Raw genomic sequence first — 18,656 nt, forward strand, 5'->3', positions numbered from 1 at the left:
AGAACAGATGAGAACATGATTGATTAGAAGAGCTGCTGAGACGTCGTGTGAGAATACTGCTGTCAGCAAACTCTTTTGTGGTAACAACACAGAAGAAGCAATGAGACATAGCTGAATATTCTACTCTAGCTGAAACTAGGAAAGACATTTGTGTAAAGGAAATATCAGTGCTCATTTAGCTACCCAACACGCTTCACGGAGCTGCTCTGTTAACACACCCATCAGACTAATTGTGAATCAAAAAGGATTCCTCCACTTCCTTCCATACATTTCAAGAAGATGATGACTGTGGATTCAGAGCTGTAGCACAACTCAAATTCATGGGAAAACAGGAGATCCTACCTGTTGCATGGAGGTCTTTCAGCTTCTCAAAATCATCATCAAAGTTGGCAGATGTCTTGTCCTCATCTGTGTCTGACCTATTGGCATCCCCCTGCAGAGAGAAGTTAATTAACAGATTCGATTCATCTCACCTTTAGCACAAAGGCCATTTGGATTAGTTAGCAGCTCAGAGATACCTCAGCTTATTGTGGTCAGTTAGAGGACTAGGACAGGAGATTGCCAAGCCCTAGGAATGATCCTTTTTCCTAGATATGATTCATTTTCACTCTTAGAAAGGATGATGCTGTGACTGCGATGACTGTTCCTGCAGTGTTGCTGCACAGTTCCTTCACTGTGCCCAGCCTGCTACTAATAATGACCAGCCTAAGTCATGTGCAAGCCTATCACCAAAGAGATATTGGCCTGTTCTCTTCTGCTGGTGGATCTGCACTGAGAAGGGATTCTGGCAGGCTATCAACATGGCTGACTTGATCCATCAAGACCTCAGTAAAGCAATGCAAACCAGTAGCAAGAGGCTGGACTGAAGCAGCTGAGCCTAGAGAAAGGAGCAGAGCTCCTTAACTGATGCCTGAACAAATTACCACAGTTTCTAGAGACATGGTGCTAAAGCGTTAGTGAACTTAATTTCATCCGTGATGCTGCTAACCGGTGCAGCCAAACAGACAGGATGACTGAAAGGTTTAAGCTCCCTTATTAATTTTCTCTGTATCGGAACAGAAACACCACTGCAGAGTAGCTGAAAGATCTGCATCATTTTGGAAGGTTTTTTGGCTTCTCTGGAGCAGCTCTGGGGCAGGTTTCAAAACGACACAGGAACAATGGAAGCACAAATATGCAATTGTGATCCTGTTTGAAATTCGGCTGCTTGTTGTCCTAAGCGCAAGTGAGGAATAGTCTGTACTAAAAATGGTTTTGTGGCCAGCTAAGCCTATTCTTTTCTAGGGATACGCCTGCCAAACTTGCTCCACAGGCAGATCAGAAGCTGAGATCAAGCTGAGACTGTGTACTGTGATTCACAGTGTAATTTTTACTGTCCTTGCTGAAATATTGCTGATGGTTCAGAGCTTCAAGCAGCTCTAATGTGCACCCTCTTAGCTGCACAAGTCTCCCAGGAGTCACTCTCCACCCAAGGGAAAGAAACACCTGAGCCAAGGGAGGAGTGGTGCACATCAGTGTCTGTCATCGCTGCTAACAGAGCTTCTTTGCAGGAGGGCAAAGTCAAAGAGGTCAGAACACGGATTTCTGCCAACATACCAACAGAACTAGGGATGAAAAAAGAGAAGTCAGCTCCATCCAGCTCCCATTTCTTCCTGGGACTTATCCAAGGAGACTGTAACAGTCTCTGGTTTACAAACAGAGATAAGTTATGCATTTATAAGTGAACCGAGCTCTTGCAGCCAAAACACAGCCCTGAGAAGGGTTTGCTGTAGCACAGCTGATACCTCACTGTGAGGCATCTGACAAGCCCATAGGCTTGATGTCAAATTCTATAATAAATGGAAGTGGAGAGCAAAATGTGCCCTGCAAATGTCATTCCTGTGGTTGCTGGCCTTTTCCGAGGCAGCACTGAGTGAATAATACAAGCTTTGAAAAGTACTCCTTACACATATTTAAATCGCAGTCCACAACAGCTCCGAAAGGAGCCATTAAACCTGAGCAAGAAATGACAGCCAATAGGCCAGGTCTGTAATCATACACTCAGACAAGATTGCACAAGGCTGCATATTTCTGGCTTTGTATTAGCAGGTGATTCAGCCTCTGAGAGGGCATGCAGGTAAGGAACAGGATCTACACAATCGTGGCTAGAACGTACATCTTCATCTGCCACGCATTCCTAGCACATGAATAAGGCAAAGGTATTACAGTATCCAGAGCAAAGCCAGCAAGAAACACTACGAAAAGGACATGAGTTTGGAAGCAAACAGCATTAATATTAGCTTTGTCTCATGGGACATAGCTTGCTCTGGGAACAGGATCTTCATGCTCCTCGCAGCCAGCTGTTCTAGATCTTCAGAACATGGGCCCCACTGCACAAGCCATCAAGATGCTCACTCATGCAATGCAGAGCCATTCATTCTGAAAGCAGAGAGCTGGACCACTCGCATCTCCTCTGTGTGTGCAGGTGGCACTCACAGCCCTCAGCATCCACAAAACAGCCCTCAGCAACATACAGCAGGGTTGTTTTTTCACAATCCAGGTCTTGGTTCCCATTGTTTCAATTAATTTTTCTCTGTTAGTGCTGTGAGGAAGCTAGGAGGGATGTTTTAATAATGAATCTAGGCAGACATCCTTAAAGGACATAATGCGGCTGTGTTGGCTTGAGAGAAGGGAACTGTTGGTCCATGAATATTTCAATTATATTCCATGGTCTGTGATGGCTTGTCTAAGTGCGATATAAACACAGCAAATGAGAGCGTGGTGCCATTTCTGGGGGAAAAAAATAAAAATGGAAAGTGAAAAAAACCCATAAAAACAGAGTTTCTTTCCCTTGGGAACTAAGGCGGTGAAAAATGAAACCACTTTCTCGTTTTGTTTCTTAGTCAGTGTGTCTCTGAAGCCACTCCAGCTTTTCCTTCTTGATGGTCACAGAAATAAAAAAGCAATAATTAAAAAATTCCAAAGCGTGACATAAGCCTTTCTGATAGCACCGCTCCCAGCTTTCACTGAGACTGGATGACTTTTGCTAAGTCTCAAACTCATTTCCATTTGCATTTGCACCAGGACTTTGAAAAACAATGTTACAGACATTAACTTCAAGTGTGAGTAGAAATTTATGTGGCCTGTATCGTATCTTGAAATTTAATGTTTGCAGCCTTGCAAGACGGCTTTTTAAATGGCTGTGCCACTAGCCTCAAATAACAGACAGGGGATAGAGCCTCAAGCAGAGCCCTGGATTTACCAGCTTGCATCCTACCTGCTCCACATGACATGAGGTGACCCATGAAGAAACATAAAAGACAGCATATATGTGAAATTTAGGCAAGCTAAATCCATCCTAAGTGACTTCCACACTGCAGCAGATTAACCAAAGTGTTGCTCATCCAAGTCTCGTGCCAAGTCCAGCAGGCCTTATTTGCAAGGACAGACTCAAATGAGCTCCACATGCCCAACCCAGCTAAACTGCACTGCTTAACATTAAGGTTATTGATGCCTGCACGGTTGGATCCGCTGATGTGAACTGATACATACAGTCCTGCTTGCACATGGCTTGTACTTTCTCCCTCCCCCTGCTCAGACCTCCTACCTCTGCCTGGAAGCCTTCCACCAGAATGGCAACCAGAAGGTTGAAGAGCACATAATTGCCGAAGGTCATCAGGGCCACAAAGTAGAGTGCTGCCCATGAAGATGTTGATGCCATCCCGTTGTACAGGACCACATTCCAGTCCTCTTGAGTGAGGATCTGCAGAGAGGTGAAAGGGAAGACTCTGATTACTCCACTCCTCTCATGTACAGCAGCTGCATTCAATTCCTCGCTGACATCCTCATTTCTTCCTCTCCTTCTGACCTTTTCTAAGCATAATTATGAGCAGGTCTCATGAGACAGAAAGCAAAACATTCATTTAGTCAGAGCTTCGCACATGAGAGCTCTCCCCTGACCAAACCTCCCCTCTCTGCAGGAGGATTTAATGTCCTGCTGCCCATAAAGATGACTAGCAATATAAAAAATATGGTAGCAAAAGTTCCATTAATTGGTGGGGGTACTGCCTCCTTCAATAACCACTAATATGTAACAAACCTGGGGCCAGGGCTGTTGTCCCCTCTAGAGATGCTCTTTTTAAGGTATATTTTCAAGGGCAGGAAACATGATATATGACAAAATAAATGACATGAGGTGGCTTAAGAAACTCAGTGAAATAAAACAGTTTCCATTGGGCAAGACTACTGACAAACTGGGCAAAAACACGGGCATCTTTGCAAAGTCTTGCTCCAAGGGATCTTCCCCAGGGACTCCTACTCTCCTAGCTTCCCTGGAGCTCAGAAATCCAGGGCCCTATGGAAAACAGAAGAGAGCTGCATGCTGCTCATTAATTCAGGCTTACAGTGGCCTTTAACCCTCCTGAATAGATCTGGGGGTAAGAATGCAGTCAGTAGTGCTAAGCCATGTCTCTTGTTAACCTTCATCGGATGTAGGGTTGAACCCTTGAGCTCTGTACCAACTATATTTGTCAATGGGACTGTCAGAATAAATGCAGAAGTCTGTATTTATGTTGGAAAAAAACCAAAACAGAACAAAACCAAACCAATTCTCTGAGACTACAACTGATTTCACCTTGCTTCTTTGCAAGAAGAAAAACTGTAATACGTTACAACATTCACAGTGAAGGCTCTGGACTGATTTGCACCTTGCATTTAGAAACTTTGCTTAATACTGTTTACACTGCGCTCCATTTGCTGCACTTAGGCTGTAAGGACTGAGCTTTTAAACAGAAAAGACTAATCTTTATATTTAGAATGTCCTGGACGTAGCAGCTATTTGCTCCATTATGGAATAGCCAGTAATTTCAAGTATATAACAGACCCTGGCCATAGAGGAAACACAGCTTTTGGCATAAAGACTTCCTCATAATAAAGAGCCAGCAACTCCAGCTCTGAATTGTGACAGCATTTGCTACTCTTGGTTAAATGCAATTGTTCAGAAAGTGCATTCTCTGTGTGTGCAGTGAAGACAAGTGAGGAGACAGATATCTACACAACAGGAGAAGAATGGACAGCAGACTGCGGGTCTTGACCTTAACTACTCTATAAAGGGAAGATAAGGGTGGATTTTCAAGTCTTCTTAGACTTTTACAGACAACAGGATTTGGAGCTTACCTGAAATACTGTCACAATGGCCCAGAGCAAGGAATCAAAATTCTTTCTATCTGGAACTGTATCTCCTGTATCAGTCTTCAGACTGAACTTGCATCCAAAAAGATGCATGCCGAGAATGCTGGAATGGGAGGAAAAAAAAAAGAAATAAATGGGAGAAATACATTATTGTGCCAAATACGGTTGCAGGAAGGGTGGCAGTACTTTTTTAGGACATGTTTTCCCCTCCCAGTGTTCCGTATGCCAGTGGTATCCCTCAGGAAAACAGGCTCTGCATTATCACTGACACACATGATCACCGATCAAATCCTGCTGTTTGGCTCTTGTGTGTCGTGTGTCATTATAATTATCTACATTGAAGTCAAATCAGGCATCTCTTGTTTCTAGAAAACGACAAACCACATTGCCAGCTGCCTAATCCATCCAGAACAGGATCCTAAGGAACATTATGGGGTCAAACAGACAAATGCCTCGGAGTCTGTATAACCTCCCCCTCAAATACAAGGCTGGTAGAGTCCAGTTTCTGACAGCTTGCTGAGACACATATAAAGGAGATTCCTAAGAACTCCAGAGCCACTGTTTTACTCTTGTTGCCTGTTTGTGTTCTTCATTCATCTACAGAACTACAGTTTTGAACAGAAAACAGAGGCTGCAAGGAAAGAAATCATCTGTTGAATGTCTGCTTGTCAGTCTATTGTGAGCACTGCTGTCACGCAGACAGCCTCGCAAACGTGCTGCATTCTCATCTATGCATTATATAAGCAAGCAGAACAATTAATGGAAAGAGAAGAACTGCAGCCTCTGGTACCTGAAGATAAAGATGAAGAGCATAAGCAACATGCAGAAGGTGGCAACGTTGTCCATCGTCTTCATCAGGACCACCAGCTGGCGGCGGAGCGCAGGCATGAAGCGCACCAACTTCAGCACCCGGAGCAGCCGGAAAGTGCGGAGCACGGAAAGACCGCCATCGGACTGCCCGATGATCTCCCAGACGCTGCAGGAAGGCAAGAAGAACTATAAACCGCAGTCCTGTACACTGAAAGCCCTAAGCAGGCTGGCTTGTTGGAGGATATCACACCATTTAAGTCCTAAAGGGGTAGTTTATTTGCTGCTGCTTTCTCGCTTTTGAAAAACACTTTTGCTCCCAGCTGTGCAGAGCCACAAGCTCATGCACAACCTATGTCCTTTATAGCTGGTTTCTTGGTTCTTTAATTCCCTTGCTTGTGGCTATTCACAACACAGCACATCTCCTGCTGTCACTGCACACAGCCACAAGCCTAGCCACAAGAAGTAATCACAATTTTGCACCAAGCTAATATGCAGAGGGATTTACATTTGTGGGGGTAGATTGGTTTGATTTACGTTTAATATTTAACAAGCCACAACTGGCCTTTGTTCTAGGCCTTTGTTCTAGGCCTTTTCTCTGTTTCTCACTTCTCTGAATGAAAGGGATGGGCCAGCAGAAGACAAGAGCACTATCTTGATTTACACTTAGTATGTCTGCCCACCTCCTCTGTCTCAAATTATCAACGAAGTGTTGGTAAATCGAATCCCAGCATGGAGAGGTGCTGCACAACCTTCTCATGTGCACGCTGTGCCATCCCCGGTGTAGGCTAAAACAGTAATGCCTTGGGAGAGGAGAGCAGAACATTGCCTTCTCTTACCCTCTTGCTTGCCCTGCTCTGGCCTGAGTTGCATGTTAAGTTTGGAGATGTGCACTGCTGGGATATGGACACTCACAGCACTCCTTTCCCAGGACCAGCAGTTCTGCATTTCAGTGGAAAATGAACCACAGTGCCAGACACGTGGTGTAAATAGACCTTACTCTCTATCTGCCAGGTCCATTTACTTTGGATGGCCCTTCTAGTGGCAGAAATCTAAAATGGGGCAGCATAATTATACCCCGTGATAGCCAGTGAATTCAGGATTAATACGTGTCACGTCATTCCAATTTCCCATCCCACTCCCCAGCTGATCTAAGCCCTTGGCAGAAAAGCCACAGTGGAGAAAGAACTGGCAGTGACCTGATGACAACTATGATCCCGTCAAAGATGTTGTATGGGTTCTTGATGTAGCCGAAGAGGCCAAAGGCAAGGAGTTTCAGGAGCATCTCCAGGGCGAACATGCTTGTGAAGACGATGTTACTGATCTCCAAGGCATTGGTCAGCTCATCTGGCTACAGGGCAAGAAAGCAACACGGTCAAACAGATGCACAGAGGAAATGGCCATGGGCTGATATGTTCCGCTCTGTTTTCCTGTGTCCCTCCCACAGTTCCCAGGGTCTTATTGGAAACAAGGAATCCCAGCCCATTTTTGGAGCAGTGTCAAAACAAGTGCACTCAATATAAGGACCCAAGAAACTATGCATAGGAGGGTGCTTGTCCATTCTTACAAGAACATCCACGAAGGTAGTATGGCTTTTAAGTCTTCTATTTAGAACTGCATCACTCACGCTGTTTTTACTGCAGAGCTTTATGGGTCCTGCTATATCCCACGCAGAAGTACTTTCAACACAGCATAGCTCTATTCACATACAAACAAAGCACTTTTCCTATGAATAGCTCTTAAAAGTATTAAGAAAACAAATATCTGTGCAAGGATCAATAGTTTTATTTCCCTTGAGTGCCTTTGGAAATCACCCCTAAAAAAAAATCCAAGCCGATTTCTCTTTCTGAAGTCCTAGTCAGTAACTCACAACAGACCTTGTTAAAGAGACAGCAGTAGAGCTGTGAGTGCCAGAATTCCCTCTAGGATCAGAGTGGGTTTCTCTGATTGAACAAGTCTGCATGCAGCTTACACCTACTAAGCACTGATTTTTCCATTTCCCTCCTCCATCATCAGCACCAAATCACCTTCGGCTACAACCTCATATTTCAGACATGGCCTCAGAAATTCCCTTCCTGGGAGGTGCAGCAGTGCCTGCCTCGCACCTGGGCTCCTGATTCATGGCAAGAACCTGGCACAGCAGGGACACATCCATAAGGCTGGCTGGGGTTTGCTCCAACAGCACCGAGCTCTGCAGTGCGCATTTCTAATGCTCACGACCCATTCCTTTGTAAAAGAAGATGACTCTTTTTCATTTCCTCAATGTGATAATATTGCCTAGAAAAAGGTGTTATTTTCATATCTGACTCATCTCCTGACTGATAATAACTTCCTTTACTCCCCATCCATCACTAGACGCTATGTTAATAGTTGGCAGTTTCTTAGGGATGTTGCTGCGTTATTTGTGGCTCTGAAGGGAGAATGCCTCTGTAATCCTGTGGCACGACCACATTTAACTCCATGCTCTGTAAAGCAAATCTCTGGCAATTGAAAGAGAGGGGGAAAGAGTTAACTTGATACCAGGAAGAGCCTGCACAGCCCCTACTATCGGCAGCGACAGTCTGTGGGCTGCTAATGAACCATCACTCATAGACTAAATTACTTTATGCAATAGGCTGCCTTTTGCTCAACCATTTATCCAAGAGAAACAGCACTAAGAGCTGCAGTCCTCATGATTACAATTCATATACACTAATTACTAAGGGACACCAGGGGAAGGACTGTCCAATTTCCATTCTTTAGTTTCCAGCAAGGGGTGACCCAGGCAGCTGTATGGAGCACCAGGACAACACGGCCCCTGGGCTGTCCCTCCCTACACCTCTCTCACTGTAGAAACAGCGATTCCCTCCCTACCATCAATAAGCATTTGCCACGCTATTCTCTCCCCCGACAATGCCAAAACATCCTGGAAAAGCCAGCTGAAGAAAAGGACTGCTTGAAGATGGCAACTTACCAGATCCCCAGTGGAGACTGCACCCAAAATAGAGCCCTGCTGGCTCTGCCAGCCACACTGTGACAGTGGTGACAGGATACCATGCCCATGGCATCCCCGGCTGGGGTTATGCAAGAGCACTCTTGACAAGAAGCAGAATAGCTTGCTAAATTCCTGTAGCCCTCCAGGCAGCAGAACGAGTCTCCTTACAGGATTCCACGGTTTGTTGTACGCGTGGGATTGCAACCAGTTAATGTGCCACTATAACTGCTTAAATTGATGTGCCAATTTCCTTTGACAACTCGGTGCCCCTATCGTTTACTCTTCAGCTTTTGCGTCGTATTTGAGTTCAGAAGAAAAGCTGCAGCAATCTGCCATGGGCAGTGAGAGAGGGCATGAGAAAAAAGGAAAGGAGAGGATGCAAACTAGATTATCAATAGCAGTGGTGAGGAGCTGATCCAGCAGATCAAGAATGATGATGGGGGAAGCCTGGGCAAGGTGATGGCAGCAGACTGATGCTGCAAAGCCAATAATCGTGCTTCAGATGAGATCTTCATTATCCTTTAGTGGTCATACCCGGTGTGAGGCAGAACTCATTTGGCAACAAGGACTGCTGGAATGTGAGGTGGTGGGAGTGCAGTCTCACAGTGACCTGCATGCAGAACCCACTAGGCAGTGACAAGGATGGATGGCCCTTCATGCTGGCTGAGCTTCTGTATTATTAGAGTGGAAACTGAACAGCAGATGAGCCAAACATCCAGGGATACCTCCTTCAAACATAATTACCTTCTTTCAACACCAACCGGAGCCTAGAAAACAGCCTGCAGTGGGTGTTTCTATGGCTTATGAAATAGTTTGTTTGCAGATTGCAATTCATTTCCCACTTCTCCTCAAGTACTGATGAGCAAAGATCTACGAGGAGGGTCAAGGAAGAGACAGCTGGAAGCCAAGATGGATTTGGCCATTCCCCTGGAGTCAGCCACTAGGAGACACTGTTGTGTTGTTCAAATACAAACCAACCCCAGAGCAGGAATTTTTCCAGGAGCCTTTTTTTTTTTTCTCTGGGAAAAACAAAATGTTGATTTGCTGAAAACAAAACTTTTCATGGCAAGGATTATTTCTGTCAAACTTCCTGGCCGGAAGAAAATGAAGTTGCAACAAAGCTTTCGAATTGCTATCATGTCTTGTTTTGACCTGCTCAGAAAAGGAAATTGCAGACTTTTTGCTTGAGATGTGGTCGTGCTGCAAAACGCACCTTCCTTTCTAGCAAGGAGTGGCTAACAAAGCTTGGCATCAAAACGATCCACATCCAAGAGGGTAGTTCTAAAGAGGCACTTTTTGCTTTCTACCAGATGCTTTGTTACTCATTGCCTTAACAACAATGACAAGGCAACTACTTCCTCACTGGAAGGCTCTGTCTGTATCAGTGAGAAGTTCCTTTTTCAAAGGACAGTGAGAGCGCGTGACCCCTCATCCGCTCCGGATATCTCTACATCTTTTGCTGCTGCAATTCTTGACCTTTAGAGTGGTTCAAGTTTTTAGAAGCAATACAGGCCAGACAGCAACCAAACAACACAGTGTTATGCCACAAAACACCCAGGAACCACCACAATGGATGCAATGCAGGACACGGTGGGTACAGCTGTCCCTTGGGCATGAGAGACCACAGTGCAGCTCAGAGAGAGATGGGAGCTGTCATGCTGGAGACAGCAGAAATGAGCACAAAGAATGGCTAACCCACATGCATTTCCACCAGATCAGGTCCCAGGTAATGTCTGTAAAAGGTCCATATTCAAACATGAATCTCACAGATTTCAGATTAATCCTATTTAGCTTCAGGAGTAAGCACCCCATCATGGGATCAATTTGCAAGACTTCAGCATCCTTTAATGTAAGTTTAAAACAACAGCCTTGACACCAAGCAAAACACGTCCCAGGAAAGCACAACCACCTCTGCACACTTTTAGGCCATACTCACGCTGCAGAATGTTGCAGTGATTCAAAGCCATGTTTTTATTAGGGACAAACCTCAATCGTTTCAGCAGTTCATTCTGAGTTCAGATAAACAGACAAAAAATCCTTTTCTAAATAGTTTGGGTCTGAAAACCTCAGAAGGATGGTCTCCTTTTGAGAACCTGATATTTCTGGTTTTAGTAAGATGCAGCGCAAACCTAAAGCCTTCCTGGAATCAGGAGAAAAATCAATAAAAGAGAAACCCATAATGGTCAAATTATTGATGACGCCTACAAAGGGAGGATGAAGACCAAGAGTAAGACTCTGCAGCCCGAGATTTCTCTTAGTGCAGCTGAATTACTGCAGTTCTTCAAGCACACCACTTTATCTCCTTGTGCTTTTCTTCATCCTTTTGCCAATCTTCTACCTACCCCCTCTTGATTCCTGCATCCACAAAGACCTATTTTACATAGCTTGGGCTCAATCCCCAGCAGGTTGGCCCTGTGCTTTGGCTGGGAACCTTTTTGCTCTGATACTGAGAATAAATAATCATGCCTGCATCACACCGGAGAAAAGAGCTGTTAGACACCTGGTCCCTCCTGCTGAATGAACAGGGAAGGATATTTCTAGAGGAAAGGATGTGCTTTGCTTCAGCAATCCCCCTCAAGTCCAAAGCAGTCGTTTGGCTCCTCCTGAACAGGCAGAGCAGAGGCTGGCAGAGCCGCAGAGGAGCGGTAAACAAATCCAGAACATTTAGTCTCATAAACATCCTTTGCACTTGTGTTGTTTTTTTCTCTAGTCCTGAGCCGAAAGCTGTCAATGGGATTCTGAGCACTTGTTTATGTTGGCTTTTCTGCTTTATACTTTTAAGCTCAGTCTGCAGAGACTCTGACCAGGAAGAGGAGACATAATGAACCATCAGTTTACACTCTGCTTCCGGACACTCTGCATTTTCTCTCTTCACACTATTTTCAAGGGCTGTCATTTTCCAATTACCAGCTAATCCATTACAATGACTTTACCTGCCTCTGAGCTCTGGCATCGCCTTCATTTCACAATTAATACCTGAAGAGGATGCAAGAGAAAGGGAAGGAGCAGGGGAGAGGGACATTCAGGCTAATTACAATGAGGTAAAGGGAAGGAAAGTCCAAACCACACAACTCTTTGCATTAATAAACCCAAATCATGGCAATTACTACAATCCTGGATAATCCAAGCATTAAGCATCTTTAGTTTCAGTATGCCTACAGGTTGTAAAAGCATATCAGGACACCTGCAGCCTCTGTCACAATGTTACCAGCTGCAAAAAGATGAGAATCCCACAAAATCCATGCAAAGAACCCCCAATGTAGTGACACTCTCCTCTGTAGCCTCACCTCAAGCCCCAGCACTGCCTCCCAAAGGGCACCATGACCACAACCCTCTGAGCTTCCACCCCTCTGCATCACACCGACTGCACACAACAGAGCTACACTTGAGCCAGCTTTTCCTCTATGGGTGAGATTAAAGCCTGCCTGCTTTACTCACTGAAGCTACACAGCCTCCTACAGAACTAATCTGTTTAACTGATGGATTTCTGGGCTCCATATTACATTTGTATGGTTTACATGCCACTATGAAAGCAATTGCAAGATGAAAGCCAGTTTTCTGGGACAGATTAAAGTGGGAAGAATTAGGAGTTTTTGTTTGTTTGTTTATTTGGGTTTTAAAATAAGAAATAGTGGTAAAAAAAATGGCAGAAAATAGTTTAAACAAGTCTGAAGCACTGGCACTACAGGAAGGGAGCAAATCAATGTAAGTGCTAGAGAGAGTTTGACGTTGCAAAATATTCTTCCAACTTTTTCTATAGAACTGGAACATGTAGGAAACATCTGCCTAATGCTACAGGAGAACCTCATAGTGAGCTCCAGCCTGCAACCCTGGAGCTGCATGCCCCCATACACACCTAGAGTGAGGTGTTGGGTAAAACACTGTGTGATGTTGCTGGAGGCTGGGTTTAACATGCTGGGTTGAGATGCAGGAGATGCTTCATGCGCCTGTGGTGAGATACAAGCGTGTACTACAGAAATGCAGTAACAACTAACACCAGATATGGGTGAGGGAGGGTAACTGTAGGGACTCAGACTGCAGCAGAAGTGACAGGGTTGCCCTAAACTCTGCCAGCTGTGTGCTCGTTTTTCTTTGCAGCTATTTCATTCTTTACAGCTATTTCATTCTAGCAACAACAACAACAATTTGGGAAAAGGCCCTCTTGGAGGGAGTTTGAAGAGCCAGAAGCTCACAGCTGAAGCAAAGAGCTGTCAGGGAACGTAAGTGACATCTCAGAAAGCTGCCAGTGAATGTGAAGGCTATGTTTTAACCTTTTCTCCCTATTATTTCTTTTTTCACTTGTCAAAGACCAAAGTGGAAATACTGATATTTCTATGGTGAAAAGAAAATAAAAGAAAAATAAAGATATAAGAGAAAAAAAGATAAGAGAAGAGAAGGGAAAAGAGAAGAGGAAAAGGGAAAGAAAAAGGGAAAGGAAGGAGAAAAAAAAGAGAAAAGCTATTTAAGACTCGGCTTCTTTTCTCCTCTTCATTCCTTGCCCTTAATTTGACCTTAAAACATAGGCCCTTTGAGTTACTGCACTGTAAAATATTTCTTTTATAAACTGTCCAGATGTAGGTTATTGACTCCTAGGACTCTCACTGCATTACTATCAACCTCAGACTAGTTTAGCTGATCTAGACTAAAGCACAGACAACAGAAATTGCCTTGCCTTCATATGCTATGGCTTCGGTTACTAGCAAATATTGCTTCAATAGTGCTTTTCCATGTGTACAACTGCAGATAAAAGTTATTTATGCTCTCTGGCCTTAGAAAGAGATAGGAGACTTGAACCAGGATGCCCCAGCTCCTAGATGCCTGCCCTGGCCATCAAGATGTCTGCTATTCTGAGGTGCCTTCTGCCCTGCACTGGACAGCCAACCAGGGTTGGGGTTAACAGATGGGGTTATCATCTCTTTGACAAGCTTGTGCTCTCCGATGAAAGAAAAATGTATGGCTGAGAGATTTCCAAGGGCGCCCAATTTATAAGGAGGCAAAGAGAATTAGAGATATTGTTCCTTATGTGTACTGATGAATGTTCTCTTTCTGGCTTTGCAATTATAAATGGCAATTTTTTTCTCTTACTCACATCTACTCTCAGGTTTTATGCTCTCCTCTAAATGGGATCCTTCATGTGGAGCGATAACAGTTTAATTGAAGGTAGCTGATGGTAATTTTTCTTCCTTTCAATTGACCTACTTGATCTCCTAATGCTCTGTGGAACTGCTTTTACCTCTCTGCTCTGTGGATGAAAGTCACTGCTAATAATTTCTTACCTAACTGCATATGGTCAAGCAAATGCAAAATGCACTGCTCCCTTTTGGAGCTGCAAACAAAGCATCAGTGGAGGACAGGAGGAAGCTGAGCAAGACTGATGTAATCCAGCATGCAAAAAAAGAAAAAGGGGGAAAAAAAAATAAAGAAAGCCATTAAAGTTATTCAGCAATGACCATACACACACCAAAGTTATATACAACCCGGGGCTACTGTAGAAAGCCTTCACATTCACTCTTGTAACAAAAGCTATTGGTCAGGGAGTTAGCACTGAGGGATAATCAGCTCATCTTTGTAGCTTCCTTAGGAAACTTCCAAGGCAGAAGGTCCCACATGGCACAACATATTTGCTGTATTACTTCCCCATTTCTCAGTTTCATTCAGCAAAATGCAATTTCATTTCAAGTGGCATAAATGCCAAGCTGGATTAGATCAATTGCTGCCTTCTCCACCCTCGGGAGGAAAGGACCTGGGCAATCTGAATCACTACCAGCAGTAGCACATAGAACTACAGCTACTATTCTTGAAAAGTAGGTCAATCAGCCAGATTATATCTTGATGGAGGATCACTTGGCCCGACAGATGGCTGAAAAAATAAGACTTGAAATGAAATAAAAAAGAATAAATGAATAACCCCGCAAACAAGGCCCGAAGTGCTCAGGTTTAGTCATTAAAGGAGAAGTCTCAGGAGGAAGGAGTCAGCTCTCCAGACAACAACCAAGGATGAAAGCCTGCAGCCATACACTAGGCACAGTAACAGCCCATCTGAGGACAGAGCCCATAGCACAGACTGTGAACTGGCTGCCTGTCAGTACTAATAGACCGATTAGTTTCATTGAAATAGGAGGAAAAAAAGCAAATATGCCTGAGTTGAGGATGACAAATGCCCAGTTGCTCCTACAGTGCTGGGTGCAAATGAAGCAGCAGGGCTGCACCTACCCCAGTACATCAGAAAACACCCCTAGTGACCTCCTGGCATTTCAGTAGAGGACCTGTTACTTCTACCCATTCTTTCCTCTCGCAAGCAGCTGTTAAATATCAGCAGGCTTCTCTCTGCAAGCAGGATGCCATCCATCCCACTTCGGCTTCATTCCTTTAAGAGTGGCTGGCAAAACTCCAAGGAAATTATACAGACTGAATCATTCTCATCCATATGCTGGTGGAGTCCTTCAAAGAATCGGCGGATCTGCGAGGCACGACATCTCTTTGCAAGTCCTGTGTTGACTCTCGTCCAATATACTTGGCTAATCTCTCACCATAAAGAAATTACATATTCACACAATGAACTGCATTCACACAGTTCTTGTCTGTCCCAAAGCTCTTTGGTCCTGACCGCTCTGTGCGCTGAAGTCAACAACAAGTGTTCAAAAATCATCAGCCTAATGCCCCAAATCAGCTTCACAAATCATACATTATTGACGGATTATGCATCATAGAATATGATTTCTTTTACTTTATACTTGGGCTGAGAACACCTTGCATTGCAAACCATTAACCAGAAAGAAGAGCTTGAGCTTACAGTTCCCTTTTGGATGTAAACTGAGTTGGAGGATTTCAGGAGGTAGAGAATTTAAGACAAAGCACACGGTATTGTGAGACGTGCTATCAAAGGATAGACACAAAGAATATGCTACAACTGCTCTGAGGTACAAATGGACACAAAGGAGCCTGCACAAAAAATCAAGGTTGATTTCATTTGCCAAAATCTCACAGACAAACTACAACTGCCTATTTTTGACTGTGCACAAAGTGTCTGTGCTTACTGTCCATCAGAGGAGGCTCTGACTGTGGCCACTAAAGGTGGCAGATGCATGAAGAGAATTTAAAACCTACCCAAACAATTTGATTGTCCTGCAAGAGGCACCTTTAGCATTGCTTATATGATCTTCTCCCACATCTAAGCAACAGGCTCGCTCCCTGATAACAGACAGATCAAAAGCCTGTGGGTTGTCATTAGCAGACAAACTCAATAGAAATTGTTTACTTCACCCAAGCTAATGGCACTGGAAATATTTAATCAAAAAATGGACACACTCTCTCTATTACTGCCAAGATGATTCAGAAGGGGACACTTAAATCTATTTTGTCAAGACATTATTCATCCCCTGCTAACAGACCTTTATAGAGTGCCCCTTTGAATAATGTGCATTCGTCATTTGCGGGCTGCGTATTGGTATTAGGAGATGTGGAGCATCAAGAAAACACACCAGAGGGTGCTGATAGGAAGAACAGGATGGGGAGTATGTTTAGTCTACAGCTGACAAAGACCTTGACTTAGTCAACTATTAAGCCCAAGGAGCAGAAACTGAAGTGGGCTGATGGGGAAATAAGTCCAAGGAGAGGATAGTTCTCCAGAAGAGTTTGAGCAATCTGCTGTAATTGAACTCTGAGTGCTGGGTATAGAAAGAAGAGATGATTAGGAGAGCTTTCCTACAGAGGTTCAAGGACCTTCATGTAGAAGAAAACAGAAATGTTGGGTGGACATCAGGAGAAGATTTGGTGGTACAATTCCCACAGGGATCATCCACCTGAGCCTTGATTTTTGGGCCATCAGGGGCAGGTTTAGTGTCTACAACAAGATGCCAATTGTCAGGACTCCCAAGTTCTTTTCCTAACAACTCTCAGCTTTCTAACTGTCTACTTTTTCACATGATCCTCAACAAGGATCAGACACCGGAGCACAGGTAGTTCCTGTGCAGAGACTTTCTTTAGCCAAGGACATCCACTTAATGCAGTTGTTCTAAAAGATATGAAATGACTTATGATCTTCATATATAAAGAATGGAACTTGCCTTAGAGCAAGAAGATGAACTGGGTGAGCTGAGCTCTATTTGCTGTGATTTTTGTGATGCTGGTTGAAAAAGATTTCTTGGGTTATTAGATCCAGGCCACTGCTATTGTGGGTAGCTACATCTTACTGCTGTATTTGTAAACTGACAAAGTTCAGTTCTCAGGGATTTCTGCTGGGGACAACAGAGTTGTGGGAACCTCCAGCTCTTTCGTTCTCCAGACAAGACTGTGTTTGGTACAAACTCAGATTTGAAGGAGTTTTTCTGCAGCTTCCAGAAACACTCATGAGCTGTTTGAGATTCAAAAGCTTCATCAGCATTGAAACGATTATCTGCAAATTCACATCTGTAATACAGGCAGCAACTCTTCTCTGAATCAAAGACATACACTGGGAGCCAGCAAAACAAATTCAAGGAAAATCCTCCTTTCTTCCCCTCTAGCAAGCCTAAAGCAACTCAGACAATTGTTACAAGCTTGTATTTGTCCCTGAGAACACAATGCTGCAAGCAGCCCAGGGTGCTCTAGCCTGCAGCCAAAGCAGGCAGATGGGAACTTCAGATCTGCCACACTGTTCTTGCAAGTGAATTATTGATACATTCTCCTTAGCCATGAGCATCACACTAAAGTGGCAATTAAAACCATCCACAATGATCAAAAAGAAAAGGCAAAGATGGGAGGGTATAAAGCCAGACTGTATTTGCTTATTGGATGTAATGAAATAAAATACCTATTAAGACAGAGAAATAACAATTATTTCAGCCCTAATAACAGAAGTGCTAATTCAAGTTATTGTAAGTATTACGAGGCTGCTGTGCCAAGCTGCCAGAGATGTAGGGCTGCTGAACACCCGAGAGCAGGGACTCTCTCCCCAGGCTGCTGCAGTGGATGCATTTGGTTTTGGAAGCTGTTAGTTCAGCCCTGGTGCACTGGGCAAAGGGGACTGTCATCCTAACACTAATTACACTGCTAATGGCAACAATAACAACACCTCTCAAATCATCAGCACTGATGTCATGAACGCCAAAGCGATGCAATTAAGTGCTGCTGTCGTTTCAAGTGGAGCTGTGCAGCAGAGGAAAGCAAAGGTAAAAGAAGCAGCACAAGCCTTCTGATTTACCAGCTTGAGGCAGTTTCCCTATGGAAGATGCCACAGTTGGCCCTTGTGCCCTGCACAGACCCTGCAGTCCTTTGTGCTGCCTTGCACCACCACCCACAGCCTGCTGTGCCCAGGACCTGAACAAAGCACGTGGCATTACCGCCCCGCTCTCCCATCACCGTGCACTCACCAGGGGGGAAATCTGTCAGAAGGAGCAGACAGAGTGAAAAAATGTATTTAATTTGCAGCCTTCACACGTGTCACACTTGAGTTTTCCTCCTGGCAGCATTTCACACCCCTGCCATGGCTCTGGCTGCAGGAATAATGTTCCTCTGGCAGAGAGGGCCAGGCTGATGGGCCCTTCTTCCAGCTCTGCCCTGCTGCATGGGGCTTCGATCCACTCCCTGCCCTGGGAGCAGGGCCAGGCATCCCCTGCTGTAAGGCAGCACCAGGAAAAAGCCAAACCCATCCCTATCTTCCACAGAGAAACATCGGTTCCCAAATGGAACAGGTAACACAAGATTTTACTCAAAGAGAGTGGGAGTG

At 44.4% G+C, this 18,656-nt stretch overlaps 1 protein-coding gene across 4 annotated transcripts in view; it reads right to left on the minus strand.

The window, feature by feature from the left end:
* Positions 1-18,656, minus strand: part of CACNA1H (calcium voltage-gated channel subunit alpha1 H) — a 194,335-nt gene that overhangs the window by 42,791 nt on the left and 132,888 nt on the right. For all 4 annotated transcript variants that reach the window (XM_085513923.1, XM_085513921.1, XM_085513922.1 and 1 more), the window contains exons 11-15: positions 7,176-7,327; positions 5,960-6,145; positions 5,155-5,272; positions 3,587-3,742; positions 343-433 (exon numbers count right to left, since the gene is read on the minus strand). In XM_085513923.1, the coding sequence (XP_085370049.1) occupies positions 343-433; positions 3,587-3,742; positions 5,155-5,272; positions 5,960-6,145; positions 7,176-7,327 (703 nt within the window). The remainder of the gene's footprint in view (positions 1-342; positions 434-3,586; positions 3,743-5,154; positions 5,273-5,959; positions 6,146-7,175; positions 7,328-18,656) is intronic.

Source organism: Coturnix japonica, chromosome 13, assembly GCF_054131305.1.
Source record: "Coturnix japonica strain WE chromosome 13, WE-NBRP24, whole genome shotgun sequence".
Classification (NCBI taxonomy): Eukaryota; Metazoa; Chordata; class Aves; order Galliformes; family Phasianidae; genus Coturnix; species Coturnix japonica.